The following is a 20,114-nucleotide window of genomic DNA, read 5'->3' as shown; positions in this document are numbered from 1 at the left end:
TGTGTAGATTGATGAGGGGGAAAAAACAATTTCATACATTTTAGAATAAGGCTGTAACGCAGGGGTGTCAAACTCATTCCACGGAGGGCCTTGTGTCTGCAGGTTTTTGGTCTTTCCTTTCAATAAAGCCCTAGACAACCAGGTGTGGGGAGTTCCTAACTAATTAGTGATGTTAATTCATCAATCAAGTACAAGGGTGGAGCGAAAACCCGCAGACACTCGGCCCTCCGTGGAATGAGTTTGACACCTGTGCTGTAACGTAACAAAATGCAGAAAAAGTCAAGGGGTCTGAATACTTTCCGAATGCATTGTATATGGCTAAACCGTTCCACTTTCATAATTGGAATGAAGAGCACAACACCTAAAGTGCTATAGCCAATAGGATAAGAAAAAGTCAAACAGTTGGTAGAGGCATCGGGCAGTTTTCTAACAATTGATGAAAAATTGATTGTAGGATGAAGTTTCGGTTGGTACACTGACTTTGTACAACATTTTTTCATTAGTTATTATCAAATGATTGTACAGGACATGAAACCATTAAGGCATTGGTATTTACCCACTGGGCACACACTGGCTAGTCTTGTTTTTGACATTTCAGATTCAGATTTTTATCAAATATAAATTGTTACATTTTTAAGTGGCATTGTGACCTACTGTAGGCATTCAGATACAACAATACATTATTGTTTTAAGGTTTATTAATAGTACTGATATTTATCATATCATGCTAATGACCCATGCACAATGTCTACAATAGTCACATTTTATTATTCCTTGCAATGCTGCTTTAGTTAGAGATACGACAGACACAGTAGGTTTGAACTGTTAATAACATTTTTTCTCTTTAAAACTGATTTTCTACATCCCTGGTTGCTTAGTCTTCAAGTAAAAATCTTGCCATCTTTTGGTGCATTATTTCTCAAAACACAATACAGTCAAAGTGGAACCAGTGACTGACCACTCACATCTGTGCATATACACACCAAAAGTACTTAATTTTGACAACACAGCCAACTGGATTCCATCTTGCAAGCCATTTAACATTCAAATGATACCAGCTCACTGGTTTCAGACTTTTGAGGGATCAGGCACAGCTCCGTACTTTGTTGATCGAGGAGGAAAGAGAGAACAAAACCTGCAATGCATGGGTTAGTGACAATCTGGATTATACTGAGGAATGTTTCTGTACAGCTTCTTTATGTTGACTTTTGAGTTGCAGTAGGGCCTACTGTTTGACCTGGGTTCAAGTATTATGGCACACATGCTACAATCCCAATCGCACAGCAGGTTGGATACATACATTGTGACAACAAGCTTGAGTCCCTTGGGAGTGAATTATGTCCAGGGAGATACAAGCTAGCCTGAGGCATCCACAGCCAGACAAAACTGGACTTTTCAGTGGAACAATCTAATTGAAAGATCAGTACATACTAAACTACAGTGGGTGGATACAGACCAACATTAATCTTTCAATCATTAAAGGAACAATACTTCTGTCGTAAGAGGAACAATACTGCAGTAGCAAAGGCAACTTACTGATATGATTCTCTACATGGGTATGTGGGGTCTTTCACTATAACAATTATTTAAAGAGAAGAGAGGCAATCACCAGTCTGTGTTTCTACTCAACTACAGAATAAGAGCTTTTGTTTTTAAATTAGATTGAACTTTCTTAGCTAACTGCTATATATCATCACAGATAGTCAAAAGTAAATTGCTTCATGGGCACTTTGTTTCATTGAGACAGTCCTATACACACACACACGTTTCAGACACACACACACGTTTCAGACACTAACAACGGCTCTATGCAATACATGACATGACACAGATAGCTATGACTATCATCAAGGTATTATCTGACAAGTACAGTAAATCTATGAATATTATTGTCACTTATGCTCCGTGTCCAAGGCTATAAAGACAGATGTATTGTAGGAGGTTGAAGGTTAATGGACATTCAAGGTTGGAGACCAACAAGGAGGATCAAAAACTAATTCTCATTCTCACTAATTCACATTCTCATCCTCACATGAATTTTTATGTACCGGACTACTGGTAGTTGAACTTGTGTGAGGGTGGAGGATGAGATTGGATGAGCTTGGAATCGGCACCGGGGCTACAGAGCCCCTCAATCAGGTTCTTGTTGCAGTCTCCTAGGCTTCCAATGGGGGAGAGTTTGGGGTAGGCCACATGGCCCGTCAGGTCCAGCAGATCTTCCAGGGCTCGGGCATTACTCATGCCGTTGTGCTGGACCTCATTGACTGGGGAGTACTCTGGGATGGAGACGAGCTCCTCCTTGGAAACTGGGCTGAGAGAGGACAAGGGATGGAGCAAATTTGTAAATTTCATAATGGTTATTCCCTCGATGGTATACTACTATGGAGCATGCTGCCCTTGAGTAATCAAGGGCGGATATGAGGTGAATAATTTATTATGCAAAGTGTTAAATGTGAAGCCATTTTCATTATCAATATTCCTCAGGGTATGACGAAGTGCTGTGGAAAAGCTCAAAATAGGATTCTGTTGATACAAAATCCCTAATATGCCCTGAGGGTAACACGCATAGGTAGCTGGTATGGTGGGCAATACATATGCAAATGTTCATACTAACCAGTATCAGTTGCATTTATTGTTTGAATCAGTTATACGTACATCATCATGTATTCCTGTAGATAGACATGGCCTTGCTCTGATGGCTTACCTGACCTCCATGGACTGCACTTCGTCATACACCCCGCTGCTTTTCACAACCAATGGCTCCAGGTTGATGAGTGGAGGTGGGGGTCGGCCCACCGGTAGGGACGCCATGGACGGTTTCTTGGGCTGCACCTCTTGTCCGATTGTCTGTGTGGTCAACTTCACGTTTACTTGGGTACTCTTCTGGATTTTGAGCTGAGCAGTGGCTTGGCTGCTCACCTGGGTTTCCTCCGGTTTCTTCACCTGTACATTCAGTTGGACACTCTCCTGTTTGCCCGCTTGGGGAGCATCGGGTCTCTTTGTATTATCCAGACGATTAATTTGGTCAATGGTCTTTGCATTCACCTGTGCACTCTCTTGCTGGTTCACTTTGGAAGCGACCCGTTCCTTCACAAAGACACTCTCTTGCTTGAGAACCTGGGCTGCACCCTGTCCATTCACTTGGGCTGTCTGTTGTTTATTTATTTGTTTAGCGTCCTGTCCCTTTTGCAGATCATTCTTCAGTGGGATTACCTGGTAGGTGGCTTGTCCCTTCACCATGGCACTGTCCTGCTTGTTGACATGGATAGTGACCTGTCCATTAACCTGAGACTCAACCTTTGGGTTTTCTTGCACATTCACCTGAGCATTAGTTTCAATCTTCATCTTTGAGTTCATTTGCATTACACCTGTAGAGATCAAAATTATCACATTGCACAGGACTATTCCCTGAGAAAGAGCACCACAAGACCTGACCAAAGACGGCTTAAAAATATGCTAAATATACACAAATCCCATGCCTCCCCTAGAATCATGTCAGAATTGGTTAAATCCCTGGCCACTATTACCCCTTGAAATTGTCCCATTCCTTAACATATATGCACCACTGTGGCAACATATCATACATGACTACCTTTGTGAGCCAGAGGGGTTTCCAAGATCAAGTAGACAGGCAGATTTGCTACTGCCCTCTGTTCTACATCAGCTAATCAAATAGAACAAGAAATGCATATTGGTCTTTCTCTTCAATTTCATTACATTTTCTAAATACTGTATGTATTAAGTAACAACACATCCGCCACGCTGATCATCAACACGGGGACCCTCAGGGGTGCGTGCTCAGTCCCCTCCTGTACTCCCTGTTCACTCATGACTGCACGGCCAGGCACAACTCCAACATCATCATTAAGTTTGCTGATGACTCAACAGTTGTGGGCCTGATCACCGACAACGATGAGACAGCCTATAGGGAGGAGGTCAGAGACCTGACCATGTGGTGCAAGGACAACAACCTCCCCCTCAACGTGATCAAGACAAAGGAGTTGATTGTGGACTACAGGAAAAGGAGGACCGAGCATGCCTCCATTCTCATTGACGGGGCTGTAGTGAAGCAGGTTGAGAGCTTCAAGTTCCTTGGCGTCCACATCAACAACAAACTAACATGGTCCAAGCACACCAAGACAGTCGTGAAGAGGGCACGACAAAACCTATTCCCCCTCAGGAGGGTAGTGCGTACGGCCCAGTACATCACCGGGGCCAAGCTTCCTGCCGTCCAGGACCTCTATATCAGGCGGTACCAGAGGAAGGCCCTAAAATTTGTCAAAGACTCCAGCCACCCTAGTCATAGACTGTTCTCTCTGCTACCGCACGGCAAGCGGTACCGGAGTGCCAAGTCTAGGTCCAAGAGGCTTCTAAACAGCTACTACCCCCAAGCCATAAGACTCCTGAACAGCTAATCAAATGGCTACTCAGACTATTTGCACCCCCCCCCTCACGTTACTGCTTCTCTCTGTTATTATCTATGCATAGCCACTTTAACAACCTACCTGCATGTACATAATTATCTCAATTACCTCGACACCGGTGCCCCCGCACATTGACACATTGACTCTGTACCGGTACCCCTGTATATAGCCCCGCTATTGTAATTTACGGCTGCTCCTTAATTATTTGTTTTTCTTATCTCTTACTTTTTTGGGGGGTATTTTCTTAAAATTGCATTGTTGGTTAAGGGATTGTAAGTAAGCATTTCACTGTAAGGTTGTTTCACCTGTTGTATTCGCCGCATGTGACAAATAACATTTGATTTGATGTTCAACCTTTCTAGTGAAAAATAGTACGGATGAAGTTACATGCTGAGGGCTGCTTTGTGGCAGGAACAGAGGAGTTATAAATAGCCAAAGACCTTGAACATAATCTAGGATGCAGAGCGAATCCAATCCTCTCCTGAGGGCAGGTATTGGAAAAACACTGCTAAATTACAGCCATGCAGGAGTCTCCTATGTTGATGGAAAAGTACTGGGGTCTCTCACCCACCATGCCCAGACTACCCACTGCACCCACTGGGTGGGACTCCTATACAACATGCTTTAGTAAGCATTTATACATTCATAGGGGGTCTTTCCTGCTCGGGCAGGCAGAGTATCAGTGGGTGAGTGGAATGGATCACCTACCTGGTGGTGAGACAGGCTGAGGCAGAGTATCCACCTGCCCTTCCTCATTCTGCTTCAATATGGAACAAAGATGGAGGGAACATTTATTATTCCACAGCAAATAAGAACAAAATGATGTACAATATTGTGTGATTAAGACCTGTAGTAATCAGGACACATAAACCAATGTATCAACAATGATACAATTTAATCCTGATAATGATCACAACATAGATATAAAAACAAAAGCTCTTGGGGGGGGGGGGTTACAAGCGCAAAGCACATACTATGTTAGTTTGCAATACCTTACAAGATCACACAACATCACATGGATAATACAGCAGTCAGCAGGTCCCTTCCTTGAAGCCGTGCAGAGCTATGAGAACGGCAGGCACATCTACAGTACCTTCATCTCAGCCTGGTTCTCATCACTCTTCCTGGTTCTCTTCATTATCTCCTCAATTCTCTGTGGGGATTGCATCAACATTTGATTAAGGATTGGTACAGACTTTGATGACGTGTATTGAGCGGTGCAGACTGGGTTTCAGAGGCTGATTTATTCAGTCATAAGCATTGAGTTCTGAGTCATAAAAACCTTCTTCCGCAGATGTCTCTCCTCTTCTTGTTGTAGCTTCAGTATCTCTCTCTCCTGACGCTGATGCTCCGCATCCTTCTGTGCCTGTAACTCGGCCTCCTCCTTCTGTATTGATGAAGATAGAGGATTTATGCTTGGAAGTGGAACAGTACAGTGTACTGTGCAAACAACCCATGTTAAGCATGCACCAGAGTAGACTTTCTGCATATCACCATACAGACAGTCACAACATAGTGACCCCCCCCGACCTCTCTGTCCATCTGGACCTGTAGCTCCTTATCCCGGCCCTCCCTCTGCAGTTTCTCCTCTTCCTCTCTCGTCCTACGGAGATCCTCCTGTCTGCTCCTCTCCTCCTCAGCCCGTCGAGCCTCCTCCTCCTGCCGTGCCCGCTCCTCTGCCTGTCTCCTCCTCAGCTGCTCCGCCTTCAGACTGAGTGACACAGAGACAGACATGATGACTTGCAGTATATGCTATCAGTCACATCCACAGACATGCAGACACACCATCTGTCCGTCATGTACTGACAAACAAAGAGACGCATGGTGACACTAACCACTGAGACAAACAGTCTCCTTACCGCTCATCCTCCTCCTGCTCACGATGTTGTTTCTCCTCCAGTTCCTTCTGCACCCTGGCCAGACGCCTACGCTCCGCTAGCAGTCTAGATGCTTCCTCTGCGCTTGTCGTTCCAGCAATTCCTTTTCCTGTTGGCGTCACTGACGATGGCTCTGTCACAAAGATAAAGGCCCAAATCAGTGTGCATTGAAACTCGTGCCCTTGTGACAATGCATTGATAGATGTACATAAATATTGATATACAGGAAACGATTGGTAAAGAGTTTCACCTGTGCTCTTATCTGCATTCAGGTCGCTGCAAGTGGACTTTGGCATCTTCTTGTCTGGAGTGTCTATTTTGGATGCTTTCCTATCAGCAGTCTCAGCCATAGGACTCTTCTTATCAGGGTTGTCCTTCTTTTCAGAAATCTCACCTTTTAAGTTATTACTGGGTGTCTCAGTTTTTGGGAATCTCTTTTCTGGGGTCTCAGTGTTGGACAGTTTTTTTTCAGCGGTGTAGGCATGAGAAGACTTCTCAGGGCTCTGAATATCAGACATCTTTTTCACAGGGGTCTCTGGCTTGGAGACATTTCTGTCACTGATGTTGTTGTGCCCTTTGGCTTCTTCAACTTGTCCGTCCTCCTTCTTGTTGCCGTTGGTAACCGGGGTGGTGGGTCTGTACCTGATGGGAGAAGAGTGGTACTGGCGCACAGTGCAGGGAGACTGGGTACAGCTCAGCAACCTAGCAACAAGAAAGACATCATCACCCTCTGTCACAATAACTAGGACCGACCACATGGATTCAGCAGCAGGACAGTGAGTCTTACTTGGGGGTGGCGGGGGAGGCTGAGCGTCTGGTGAACATGGCTGGGGATTCTGCTCTTCTCACAGGGGAGCCTGTCGCCGGGGAGCCAGTCCTTCTCTCTCTGCGCAACCTCTCCTTCTGAAAACACACCAGAGAGAATGTCAGTGTGTGTGCATGTGTATGTAATCCTGCCAACATGGCCCTGCCAACATGGCCCTGCCAACTCTTCACTGGTTTCTGTCTATTCCACAACAAAGTGGGTAGGTAAAACAAGTCTGACCTTGGGGGTTTGAGGGGTGGAGATAGACCCCCCTGCTGACTCCTCTGGAGAGCCCTGGAGCCTCCGTCGATTAGCCCGGCTTGGCGAGCCCCGATAGGGTGACCTGTGGGGGCTGCAGGGAGCTGCACAACGACAGACATCTGACACTCAGAGGTCAAAGGATAAAATTATTATCAAGTTAAGATGTATTGTGGTCAGAGGAGATACAATGATGGTAATTCCATATTTTCCGATCAATATCCACAGTATAGGTATGGAGGAAACTAACTATACTATCAATTTTTGTAATGAAACATACAAATTATTTTGTCTTTTCACATGGTCATCTGTCGCAAGTTAGAGTGATGTTTGCACAATCCCCCCAAATACATCACGAATACTATATAATTTGGCATTTAGAAAAGAAAAGAAAAACACCCACACACTTTTGATTGCAAAAAAAAGTTTATGCTGAAGCAACATTACTACTGCCATATTTACAGTGGTGTAGTGGAGGGTAAACACCCTTTACTCACCTTTTTTATTTCACACGAGCGTTACAGAAAAATTTATTGAAAGTACTGTGTTTATCCACCTATTTTGTTTACCACTACATCACAGTACATTATGTAAGGCATGCAATGTTAAGCAACACTTTTGTGAAGCATCTTAGCGTGTAGGTATTTTTTCTCCTTGTCACTCCAAAACATACACACAAACACAGTAGACAGCTGTTACACACATACTGAATACACACATTTAAAACACATCTATACCCTCAGACACATACATTCACAAAAGCCAGACCTAGACATAAATAAAGTAGATAAAATGGCATGTCTATCGGCAGAAGTAGAAATGCTGCCATGCAGTCCCTAGTTTCTACATCACTAATGCTGCACGATGTCACCGGTGTGTTACCTGTCTGGAAACATATACTGTCTATGTGCAAAAACTTGTCGGTCCAGATATTTTGTCTAGCTGCTACCTGTGCATCGGTGGCAGGGCAGATGGAGGTCTGCTGCACTGTGGCACTGGACCATAGAGGAGTGAGTGTGGGTAAGAAGGCGGTGGACCATCAGGCTCTCCACAGAGTTCAGGTGACAGCGCTGGGCTGATGGAGGGGTCAGGGGTCAATGGAGGAGTTGGCAGGAGGGGACGGAGATGAGGATGACGAACAAAACAAAACGCCATGAGGGACATGAGACGGAGAAATTAAGGTGCTAGAAGCAGAAGGAGAAGAGGAACGGGGCTAAGAATGCTTGTTCTAGACTAGTGAGTACTGTACACCCGGAGAATGGAAAAGATGTATGGGTCTGCCTCAAAAATATCTCATTGTCATTTGTGATGACACCGACAGAAGTAGCTATTAGCAGTGAGGGTGAGAGTAGCAGTTGCCGAAGTCATAGTGTTTAGGGTAGTAGTAGTAGCATTGATAGTAGTAGTATAATAGTACTAGTAGTGGTGATAGCAGCAGCAGTAGCAGTAATAGTAGCAGTAATAGTGGTGATAGTGGTAGTAATAGTGGTGATAGTAGTAGAAGGAGTAGTACTAGTGGTGATAGTAGTAGTACTAGTGGTGATAGTAGTAGTACTAGTGGTGATAGTAGCAGTAATTGTAGTAGTAATAGTGGTGAAAGAAGCAGTAGTAGAAGTAATAGTAGTAATAGTGGTGATAGTAGTAGTACTAGTGGTGATAGTAGTAGATGGAGTAGTATTAGTGGTGATAGTAGTACAAAGAGTAGTAGTAATGGTGATAGAAGTAGTAGTAGTACTAGTGGTGAAATAAGCAGTTGTAGTAGTACTAGCAGTGATAGTAGCAGTGGTAGCAGTAATAGTAGCAGTACTAGTGGTGATAGCAGTAGAAGGGGTAGTATTAGTGGTGATAGCAGTAGAAGGAGTAGTAGTAATGGTGATAGTAGTAGTAGAAGGACTAGTAGTAGTACTAGTGGTGTAAGAAGCAGTAGTAGTAGTATGAGTGGTGATAGTAGTAGAATGAGTAGTATTAGTGGTGATAGTAGTAGAAGGAGTAGTACTAGTGGTGATAGTAGTAGTACTAGTGGTGATAGTAGCAGTAATTGTAGTAGTAATAGTGGTGAAAGAAGCAGTAGTAGAAGTAATAGTAGTAATAGTGGTGATAGTAGTAGTACTAGTGGTGATAGTAGTAGATGGAGTAGTATTAGTGGTGATAGTAGTAGAAAGAGTAGTAGTAATGGTGATAGAAGTAGTAGTAGTACTAATGGTGAAATAAGCAGTTGTAGTAGTACTAGCAGTGATAGTAGCAGTGGTAGCAGTAATAGTAGCAGTACTAGTGGTGATAGCAGTAGAAGGAGTAGTATTAGTGGTGATAGCAGTAGAAGGAGTAGTAGTAATGGTGATAGTAGTAGTAGAAGGACTAGTAGTAGTACTAGTGGTGTAAGAAGCAGTAGTAGTAGTATGAGTGGTGATAGTAGCAGTAATAGTAGTAGTACTAGTGGTGGCAGTAGTAGTAGTAATGATAGTATCAGTAATAGTAGTAGACGTAGTGGTGATAGTAGTAGAAGGAGTAGTACTAGTGGGGATAGTAGTAGAAGGAGTTGTACTAGTGGGGATAGTAGTAGAAGGAGTAGTACTAGTGGGGATAGTAGTAGAAGAAGGAGTAGTACTAGTGGGGATAGTAGTAGAAGGAGTAGTACTAGTGGGGATAGTAGTAGAAGGAGTAGTACTAGAGGGAATAGTAGTAGTACTAGTGATGATAGTAGTAGTAGTAGTAGTAGTAGTAGTAGTAGTAGTACTACTAGTGGTGATAGTAGTAGGAGAAGTACTAGTGGTGATAGTAGTAGTAGAAGGAGAAGTAGTAGTGGTGATAGTAGTAGTAGTAGTAGTGATACTAGTGGTGATAGTAGTAGTAGTAGTAGTAGTACTAGTGGGGATCGTAGTAGAAGGAGAAGTAGTAGTGGTGATAGTAGTAGAAGGAGTAGTAGTAGTATTACTAGTGGTGATAGTAGTAGAAGGAGAAGTACTAGTAGTAGTACTAGTGGTGATAGTAGTAGTAGTAGTACTAGTACTAGTGGGGCTAGTAGTAGTACTAGTGGTGATCGTAGTAGAAGGAGAAGTAGTAGTGGTGATAGTAGTAGTAGTACTAGTAGTAGTAGTGATAGTAGTAGAAGAAGTAGTACTAGTGGTGATAGTAGTAGTAGAAGTAGTACTAGTGGTGATAGTTGTAGAAGGAGAAGTAGTAGTAGTACTAGTGGTGATAGTAGTAGTACTAGTGGTGGTAGTAGTAGTAGTAGTACTAGTGGTGATAGTAGTAGTAGCAGTCGTAGTAGTAGTAGTAGTAGTAGTACTAGTGGTGATAGTTGTAGAAGGAGAAGTAGTAGTAGTACTAGTGGTGATAGTAGTAGTACTAGTGGTGGTAGTAGTAGTAGTAGTACTTGTGGTGATAGTAGTAGTACTAGTGATGATAGTAGTAGTAGTAGTAATATTAGTGGTGATAGTAGTAGAAGGAGTATTAGTAGTACTTGTATGTAAAACTGGTGGACTACCTGTTCCTGTGCATGTTGAATGGCAAATACTGCTCGTCACTTCATTATTATTGGTTTATGTTTTCCAAATACTCATGGGGATAGGATGGGCTCTATACAACACTGAGTATTTCAATGGGTGATATTACAGATTGGTAAAATGCCGAAAGAAACATTGCGAATGTCAAACCTCAACCAACGTGTTGTGACTGAGTGACATATGCTTTCAATGAGGAGCGACAAGGAGGTTTCAAACAATGAAAAGGAGGAAGTGAAGTGATGTACATGTGCCGTGGCCCTAATGCCTGTCCTTTCCTAATGGATCTCTTGTTTACTTTCTTCTCTGTGTATCCTTAAACCCTACATCTCTATTGTTATCCATTGCTGTCTCTTTTGCTCGAGCCGGATCGACTTGCAAGTGCCAAAAGACAACTAAGATATCAAAATACCCAAGCTGAGCACCAACACCTACACATACCCTCACACATACACACGTAAAAAAATATATTGATAAAAGCAGCAATTATACAACATCAATGTACACTTGTACATTAGTAATTGTTCCAGGCACACAACTCCTCCCACACATCCTCATGCTTCCAGATACACTTTCTGATTGAGCTGTTGCACATGCATTCTGGGAAATATACATAAAACCTTTGAGTCGGCATGACATTTCCCTCGAACCAAACAGCCAATGAGAGCAGTGGTCACTGTGGGGTGGAGAGCAGGATGGGGGACAGGGGATTGGTGGACCGAACGGGAGGGGTTCATAACATTACCGGATTCGCTGGCAGCAGGAAAGGGGGCGGCGAGTTCATGGGGAAAGGTGGAGGCGGGGAGAGGGGCATTCTCACAGTCACCTATAGGCAGCGGGCGGAGCAGAGCAGAGAGAGCACAGCGTTATGACCAGAGCTGTCACTCATGGCTTTACCTGATGACCCCCTGACATACCTGTGCACCCAGCAGGGTGCTCCGGTAGACAACTGTCTGGGGAGGTAAACCCATGCAGCAAGGTTGGAGGCAATGAGCAGGCCAGGGAGAAAGACTCTCTCTCACATACACACCTTTATCCTCCATATACATGTATCCCTCTATGACCCAATCCAAATCACATGTACAAACACATTCAGAAAACAGTGTAATAAACATCAGCATCTACGTTTTGAACATTATGTTTCTGTATCTCAGTCCTCCATCATAATCCACAAAGAACACCAAACTCGCAGTGCCCCATCGAAATGAAATCATCAATAGCTGACTCAGGATAGAAGCCCTCAATAATGCCCTAAAACAGCAGCAAGTATGCTGTCAATTCTAAAACTGTCTGCTTTGCTCCCCTCAGGGTTGACTGGACTGATTACTATTTCCACAGTTTACGACAGGTCTGGGACAGGCAGGCACAGAGACATCACAGTCTGACCTTGAGTCTAGAAGGGTGGAGGAGAGTCATAAGCTACTAGCAGCTTCCAGAACAACACCTATCGTGTGCCAGTTTATCCGATGGACTGCTTGTGTGCTAGTTTATCTGATGGACTGCTTGTGTGCTAGTTTATCCGATGGACTGCTTGTGTGCTAGTTTATCCGATGGACTGCTTGTGTGCTAGTTTATCCGATGAACTGCTTGTGTGCTAGTTTATACGATGGACTGCTTGTGTGCTAGTTTATCCGATGGACTGCTTGTGTGCTAGTTTATCCGATGGACTGCTTGTGTGCTAGTTTATCCGATGGACTGCTTGTGTGCTAGTTTATCCGATGGACTGCTTGTGTGCTAGTTTATCCGATGGACTGCTTGTGTGCTAGTTTATCCGATGGACTGCTTGTGTGCTAGTTTATCCGATGGACTGCTTGTGTGCTAGTTTATCCGAAGCACTGCTTGTGTGCCAGTTTATCTGATGGACTGCTTGTGTGCTAGTTTATCTGATGGACTGCTTGTGTGCTTGTATCTGGTAGAGAGGAGAACTCCAAATGTGTATCATATAACTTTAGAAGCCACAAAACAACATGCCAAATCGAATTAGCCTAGAACATTTAGTGCGGTCCCTCCCTCTCACCATTTCTCCTTCCAGTCACTGATTCATCATTCACACCTCATTGTACTCCTCTCCATCTCCCTGTTGTGGACTCACCCTGTGGTCCTCCAGCTCCGCCCCATGTCCAGCGTTTGGGCCTCTGCTCTAGCTGCAGGCTGCGTTCCAGGGAGCGTTTCATCAGAGCGTCCAGTCGCTCCTGGTTGTTCCGTTCCAAGACCGGGAAGACAAGGGACTCTGTCACTGAGCTGCTCCCCTGGACCTCCCACGAGGACCAGGCTGGTCACTCCATAACCACCACCTCTCCTCTTACACAGCACAGTACAGTCTCACAGCACAGCACAATCTCACGTTACCTCATAAGGCAGATAGAAAGAGACCACAGCTGCCTGGGGACTCCACCCCTCCAATCACATACACATGTTGACACAAAGACACTCACACAGTCAATCTCCCAGCATGCAACATTATTGACACAGGTTGGAGACTGGGCTCCCTTCTTCCTTTATCCTATACCCCCCCTCTCTCTTCTAGCCTCCTGTTCTACTCAGATTTTCCCCAGTAAATCATCTTTCATCCAAGACAGTTAACCCTTCCCCACCCACAGTGTTGCCATGGTACACAGCCCAACAGAGCAGGAGACAAAGCCATCTGGTGGGTGATCAACCATTGCCAACATTTCTCCATTTACAATTGTTCCATCTTTTCATCCTATATATCCCTACTCTTCTTTTTCATTTCTTCCTATCTAACACAGAAAAATACATGGACATGCACCGACAATATGAACTACACACACAGATGAAGCCAGCACAATAGCAAATATTTGAATGAGACTGACACTGCAAAGATTCAATAAAGGGTGAAAAGAAACTGAAGAATCTTAGTAACACAGAAAAGCAAATCCGGCATTAGCCACACCACATGGGCTCCTCCTGCATTTCTATTGGTCTAAAATGACATCATCCAGAGGATATAATCCATCCAATAGGAACACACACCATACACCACACACACACACACACACACACACACAATCGATCCCGGGTGAGATTGATGACCAAGGTAAATGCTGTATCATCTGTCTCAAAAATGCATGATCTTATGAATATTACTACTTTTATAAAGATATCAAGAGAGCAAACAAATTATAATTCATGTTATTTCACTCCACTTAGACAAACTTAATTCTCTATAACATACATGTTTATGCTAGGTTTAAAGGCTAAATGGTGGAATCAATGTAGGCTACAAATCCCTAAAATAAATGGACTCGTCTTCGGAAAGTGGCAGTGTGTGACATGGTTTAAAAAGACAAAGCTGCCAATGTCATCGTGGCTGAGCAGATATTTTGGGAAGCATTGACAAATTGAGAGCAATGAGAAAGCAGGATTAGGATCAGATTAAACAAATGGAATGGCAGAGACATTCATTGATTAGGCTGATGAGGTCACTGAGATTTACATAGAGATCAATACCAATGGCATCAGCTTCCCAGAAGCCAGTGTTGACTGGTATGCAGGGTGGGATAGACAAGAGGGGGTGGGTGAAAATCCCCATTACCTAACAGAGCAGAGGTCTATCCAATATTTGATTGGGAGATGACATTAAGTACTGTGATTAATGAACTACAGGGTTTGAGTGAATTAAAGAGCATACATTATGTCCCTGCTTATCTCTCTCTCCAAAACCCAAAACAACGTCGCCACAGAAGGATGTCAACATCTGGCTGTTGGGGCTGTTGTTGCATATGCCACACACACACATAGAATCTAAAACAGAGCATACAAACTAAGTAATAAACACACAAATATGGAACTGAAACTGAACTGAAGCTGAAAGAGCTGTGTGTGAGTGTGAGCACAGAGGGAACTACATCATGCACTGGAAGATGTAGTGGCTAAGTGGTGAGTCTGACCTTTTCCTCCTCCAGCCTCTGTCTCCTCTTCTCATCCACAGCAGCTCTGCGGAGCTCCTCCTTCTGTCTCTGTTCCTCCAGCTTCCTCCAGCGCTCCTCCACGGTACGCTCATACTGCAGCTGAGCCCGCCGCTCCTTCTCCATGATCGCCTGCTCTCGTACCGCTGGAAACACCAACCAACACACCCAGATTACCACCCTCTCCAACACCACTTTAAAAACCAACAACAATCTTTGTTCCTGAACCTCACTACTGGTTGGACGTTTATGGGGCAAAATTATAGAACACTTCTGCTAGTCTGCTGTAATAAATTATACAACATTTCTGCTAATCTGCTATAATAAATTATACAACATTTCTGCTAATCTGCTGTAATAAATTATAGAACATTTCTGCTAATCTGCTATAATAAATTATAGAACATTTCTGCTAATCTACTATAATAAATTATAGAACATTTCTGCTAATCTGCTATAATAAATGATACAACATTTCTGCTAATCTGCTATAATAAATTATACAACATCTCTGCTAATCTGCTATAATACAATTATTGGCTTCAATAAAATATGATTTCCATAAGTCTAAATACTGACAGGAACATCACTTACCTAAACCTTTATCTCTTTCCTCACGTCTCTCTTTGGCTAAACGCATCCTGTCATCTGTCCTCAGATAGCCTTCCACATCTGAGGGAATGAGATATAAAGTGATATGAAATGGGATTAAAAAACAGAAACAGACAAGCTAGACAGAAACAGAGCGAGGAGAGACGTTCAAAGAGATAGTGATGGAGAGATGTGTTTATAGAGAGGACACTTGAAGATATGAAGCAGCTTTCATTTCTAGAAAAAGGGAAAGATTCTGTAGGGGAGCTAACAGCCACAGTGGGGGTGAGAGTGTGACTTACACTGTTTACCTGCATGATTGTTAGTGTTGTTGCCTGGCAGACGTAAAGGGGAGGGGAGCCCATTGAGCTGGGGCTTCTTCTCTATGACCAAGGCTGGGCTCAGCACCTCGTCTGATATGGGAGAGACAACAGTCCCCACAGTTTATCAGCAGAGGAAAGCAGTGCTATACATAGCACTAAAACCACATGATTGGATGCACTGGATGTGTCATCTGTAGGGTTCGAATGGTTTGACCTACAAACTATGACCACTCTATGGAAAGAGTGGTCATACCAGAGTGGTCATGCTCTACGACCCCCACAAGCATCATGGGACTCGTCTGAAGTCAGTACAGTTCATCTGCCAGTGGGCTACACACTAATACAACATGTAGGGTGTTTTGCTCTAGGACACCCACAGGACTCACAAGACTCGTCTGAAGGTACCCTGGTACCAGTTAAAAAATAAAGTACAGTATACTGTATATGGAGACTGTTTTGTGCCAAAAACACTTAAATACATTTTTATTTGACTGTTTCCTGATATCTCCCAGATATAAGACAGACACTTCAGAACAAACTTCCTTTAGATTTTTGGGTGGGACTATCTGTTGTTCCATGTATTGAATCTGTTATTCAATGTGTTTGTATGGGCTAATAGCAGTAAGGCCAAATAAAATTATTATTCAAGTATTTCTGTAATGCACCTTTTCAATTCAGACAAGTACCCAATAAGCACCCAATAAATATTTTTAAATGTTAAGATTAAGAGTGTGAGCCATCAGTTGGAGCAGTTTACTGTTTTTCACAGCTGGGCTCCCTGGATGAAGTACAACACGGGCTGGGGAGCCATGGCTGTTGCTTTGGGGTCTCTTCGCCGCAACTGACGGTGGAGTCAATCCTTCGGCTGGAGAAGGGAACATATGAGTCAAGCGAAAAGTCTGAATAGCTATTGTAGGTCAGTCAAGGACAAATAGCAGCCAGGCCATTGATTTATTCTGGACTAGATTAAAAACAACAGCCATAATCTGTCTCTGTTACTTATGCATCACTCACCAAAATCTAGTATAGCTCCCAGTCAAGGAAAAACCTATCAAATCACAACATTGGGTTGTACACGGCCTATAATGAAAGAACTGACTTTTGGGAAACTAGGAATTAGCCTAGGTACTGAGGGGTGCTTTCACAGACCCAGTGTAAGTAAGCCTATAAATTAAAAAGCACTTTCGATTGAGACTGTCCATATCATGCTTTTAGAGTATAGGCTATAAATTTAAATCGGTGTCTGCCAGGATAGGCCTTATAGGTAGGCAACTAACAAGAATACCTTTTCACTGGCCAGGTCTGTCTTTAACTATTGATAAATGGTCTGTGTTCTGGTGAGAAACCATATGTTTCAAGTCCCTGATTTGATTTGATTTTTAAATACATGTCTACCCTATGAAAACTAAATAAGGCCTCAAAACCAGATGCAGCTATATGCCTTTGATCAGCCCTAAATTCTAGGCTACAGGGCAATTTTGATTGGACATACTCAGATCTAGCTAAGGAACGCTTAACTCCCCGGAGAACGTAGTTGAGCGTTCCTTAGCTAACACAGATCAGGTTACATCTGACTGGGTTATTTGAGCACAAATCATACCTTTCTGATGACATTTGTACCAGTAACTGAAAACAATTACCTTGGACACCAAAATCTAGGTAACGGTTAAAATTGACCCAACAATATAATATGTGGCGTCATGCACAGGTTGGTTGGTGAATTGTAAATGTTTCAAACAGCTGAAACAGCTTTTTCCTGCAATCTAGAGCCATGTTTAATCCTATGTAAAAATATATTTATATATTTCTGCATATCTAAGCATACCTTTTGAGCTGTCTGTGTCATCCTGACTGGTGGTTATTTTTTCAAAATAAATATGCTTATCTGCATCTCTGCTAAAATGGTTTTATTTGACTTTATTCAACCTTGATTTACAATGAAGGCCTACTTGTAAAGCCCCCCCAGCCAAACCCGGACGACGCTGGGACAATTGTGCGTCGCCCTATGGGTCTCCCAATCACGGCCGGTTGTGATAAAGCCTGGGATCGCACCCGGGTCTGTAGTGACACCTCTAGCACTGCGATGCAGTGCCTAAGACCACTGAGCCACTCGGGAGTCTGGGTAAAGGATTGAAAGGAATGTGGGTCTTATTCGGGGAATTTAGTAATTGCTTGATTTTCTAAAGTCTACGGCTATTCGGCTATTTCAGCCACACCCACTAATGACCGGTGTATAAAATAAAGCACACAGCCATGCAATCTCCATAGACAAACATTGGCAGTAGATTGGCCTTAGTGAAGAGCTGTGACTTTCAACGTGTCACTGTCATAGGATGCCATCTTTCCAACAAGTCAGTTTGTCAAATTTCTGCCCTGCTAATTAATGTGAAGTGGAAACAACAACGGCTCAGCCGCAAAGTGATAGGCTACACAAGCTCAAAGAACGGGACCGCCGAGTACTGCAGCGCGTAAACACTCACTATCGAGTTCCAAACTGCCTCTGGAAGCAACATCAGCACAAGAACTGTTCGTCTGGGGCTTCATGCAATGGGTTTCCATGGCCGAGCAGCCGCACACAACCTAAGATCCCCAAGCGCAATGCCAAGAGTCGGTTGGAGGGATGTAAATCTCGCCACCATTGGACTCTGGAGCAGAGGAAATATTCTCCGGAGTGATGAATTATGCTTCACCAACTGGCAGTCCGACGGACTAATCTTGGTTTGGCGGATGCCGGGAGAACGCTACCTGCCCGAATGCATAGTGCCAACTGTAAAGTTTGTTGGAAGAGGAATTATGGTTTGGGCTAGGCCCCTTAGTTCCAGTGAAAATAAATCTTAATGCTACAGCATACAATGACATTCTAGACGATTATGTGCTTCCAACTTTGTGGAAACAGTTTGGGGAAGGCCCTTTCCTGTTTCAGCATGACAATGCTCACGTGCACAAAGCAAAGTCCATACAGAAATGGTTTGTTCAAGATCGGTGTGGAAGAACTTGACTGGCCTGCATAGAGCCCTGAACTCAACCCTATCAAACACCTTTGTGATGAATTGGACCTCCAACTGTGAGCCAGGCGTAATCAGCCAACATCAGTGCCCGACCTCACTAATGCTCTTGTGGCTGAATGGAAGCAAGTCCCCGCAGCAATGTTCCAACATGTAGTGGAAAGCCTTCCCAGAAGAGTGGAGGCTGTTATAGCTGCAAAGGGGGGACCAACTCCATATTAATGCCCATGATTTTGGAATGAGATATTCGACGAGCATCTGTCCACATACTTTTGGTAATGTAGTGTAGTTAGACAAACTAGCTACTCTAACTTGATTGATAGCCTGAAATGGCTTATTAGTAGCTAGTTGTGAGGTTGGGAGACTGGGAACCTATCTGGGCTAAATAACACCAACTACATAAAATTACTAGGCGGCTAGTAGTATTACAGAGAAACAACACAAAAATAAAAATAAAACATCTAAAATTAGAATACAATTTTTAAACAGGACAAATCTGAGGGGGCATGTGCCCATGTGCCCCCTATTGGCATGACCACTCTGGCACAGAGCCAATCAATTTGGCAATCAACAAAGGTGCAAGTTGTCCTTTTGATGTAACAATTATTAATTGTTTAGGCAGCTGACCTTCAATACAGTCAACGATATTTAGCATAGGCTATTTAGGCTATATTAGGAATGACTGAAGACTACAATGAAATGCAGTTTGGGGATACAGTGATTCATGCGCGTAGCCCTATGCCAATGTTATAGAACCCTTTACAAAATAGGCTACCGTGGAGAGAAACATTGGATATTGAAACAATAGACCGTTAACGTTTTACCTAGCTTACCTGTCAAGGCGCTGGACGCTGTATTGACTGCCTTCTCCGCCATCGTCGTAGTCACTAGCGGACCACCCCCAAATGTATGGGTGCAATGTCAAACACCCCGCAGCAAAAGGCTCCAAATCAAGCCGAGGGAAACCGCATCGCCAGCTTCTACCTTCAGGCGCATGAGAACATATGCTGCGCTATCGAGGGATGTATCTGTTTCCCACTGCCTGCAATATGTGCGCTCCCCCGGAACGGTGCACAGGCGATCAGGAGAGCAGTAGGATATTCGGATGAATGCAGTTATTGAATGAGGCAATAGGCTTCTGTTTAGTGGACTAGTTTGAAGGTCAAAAGTGATCGTGGCTAGGTATCCTTGGATAACTGTTGGGAAGGAGGGGAGAAAATGATGCGCTCCAGTTCAGGGAGTAGAGCTGGATAGAGATGTGCGAATATTCGACAGCGCGTCAGTACCTCGCCTGCCGGCTCTGCATTACATCATTGATGGAAGGACAAACTGTAGCCTAATCAAATGCATGAAGTAGGCTAAAAACGAATTATTGAATTGCATTATACGTTGCCATCAAATA

At 43.6% G+C, this 20,114-nt stretch overlaps 1 protein-coding gene across 6 annotated transcripts; it reads right to left on the bottom strand.

Annotated features, from left to right (window-relative positions):
• Nucleotides 1–680: 680 nt before the first annotated feature.
• LOC129863395 (MAP7 domain-containing protein 2-like) lies at nucleotides 681–20,018 on the bottom strand. Of its 6 annotated transcripts, none has more exons than XM_055935351.1 (17): nucleotides 19,546–20,018; nucleotides 16,465–16,572; nucleotides 15,687–15,797; nucleotides 15,388–15,465; nucleotides 14,776–14,939; nucleotides 12,957–13,056; nucleotides 11,610–11,690; nucleotides 7,347–7,468; nucleotides 7,089–7,204; nucleotides 6,552–7,003; nucleotides 6,284–6,434; nucleotides 5,955–6,135; nucleotides 5,707–5,811; nucleotides 5,518–5,577; nucleotides 5,133–5,184; nucleotides 2,705–3,368; nucleotides 681–2,311 (listed from the first exon to the last, which is right to left on the bottom strand). In XM_055935351.1, the coding sequence occupies exons 1-17, from the start codon at nucleotides 19,586–19,588 to the stop codon at nucleotides 2,053–2,055; spliced, it is 2,847 nt and encodes a 948-aa protein (XP_055791326.1). In that variant the 5' UTR covers nucleotides 19,589–20,018; the 3' UTR covers nucleotides 681–2,052. The 6 variants fall into 6 exon arrangements, with proteins under 6 accessions (XP_055791326.1, XP_055791327.1, XP_055791328.1 ...); XM_055935352.1 differs by having other exon boundaries at nucleotides 5,133–5,181; XM_055935353.1 differs by having other exon boundaries at nucleotides 15,696–15,797.
• Nucleotides 20,019–20,114: the final 96 nt, after the last annotated feature.

The sequence above is a fragment of the Salvelinus fontinalis genome, chromosome 10 (assembly GCF_029448725.1).
Source record: "Salvelinus fontinalis isolate EN_2023a chromosome 10, ASM2944872v1, whole genome shotgun sequence".
Classification (NCBI taxonomy): Eukaryota; Metazoa; Chordata; class Actinopteri; order Salmoniformes; family Salmonidae; genus Salvelinus; species Salvelinus fontinalis.
This window is presented reverse-complemented; position numbering and strand designations above follow the sequence as displayed.

Bases quoted from the DNA above. Each gene is read 5' to 3' on its own strand.
- LOC129863395 (XM_055935351.1), bottom strand. From the start codon at position 19,588: ATGGCGGAGAAGGCAGTCAATACAGCGTCCAGCGCCTTGACAG. The intron at 7,004-7,088 runs GTAAGACTCACT...TCTTGTTGCTAG, and splicing joins GCCTCCCCCGCCACCCCCAA to GTTGCTGAGCTGTACCCAGT. The intron at 5,578-5,706 runs GTTTTTATGACT...CAATCCCCACAG, and splicing joins AGAGACATCTGCGGAAGAAG to AGAATTGAGGAGATAATGAA.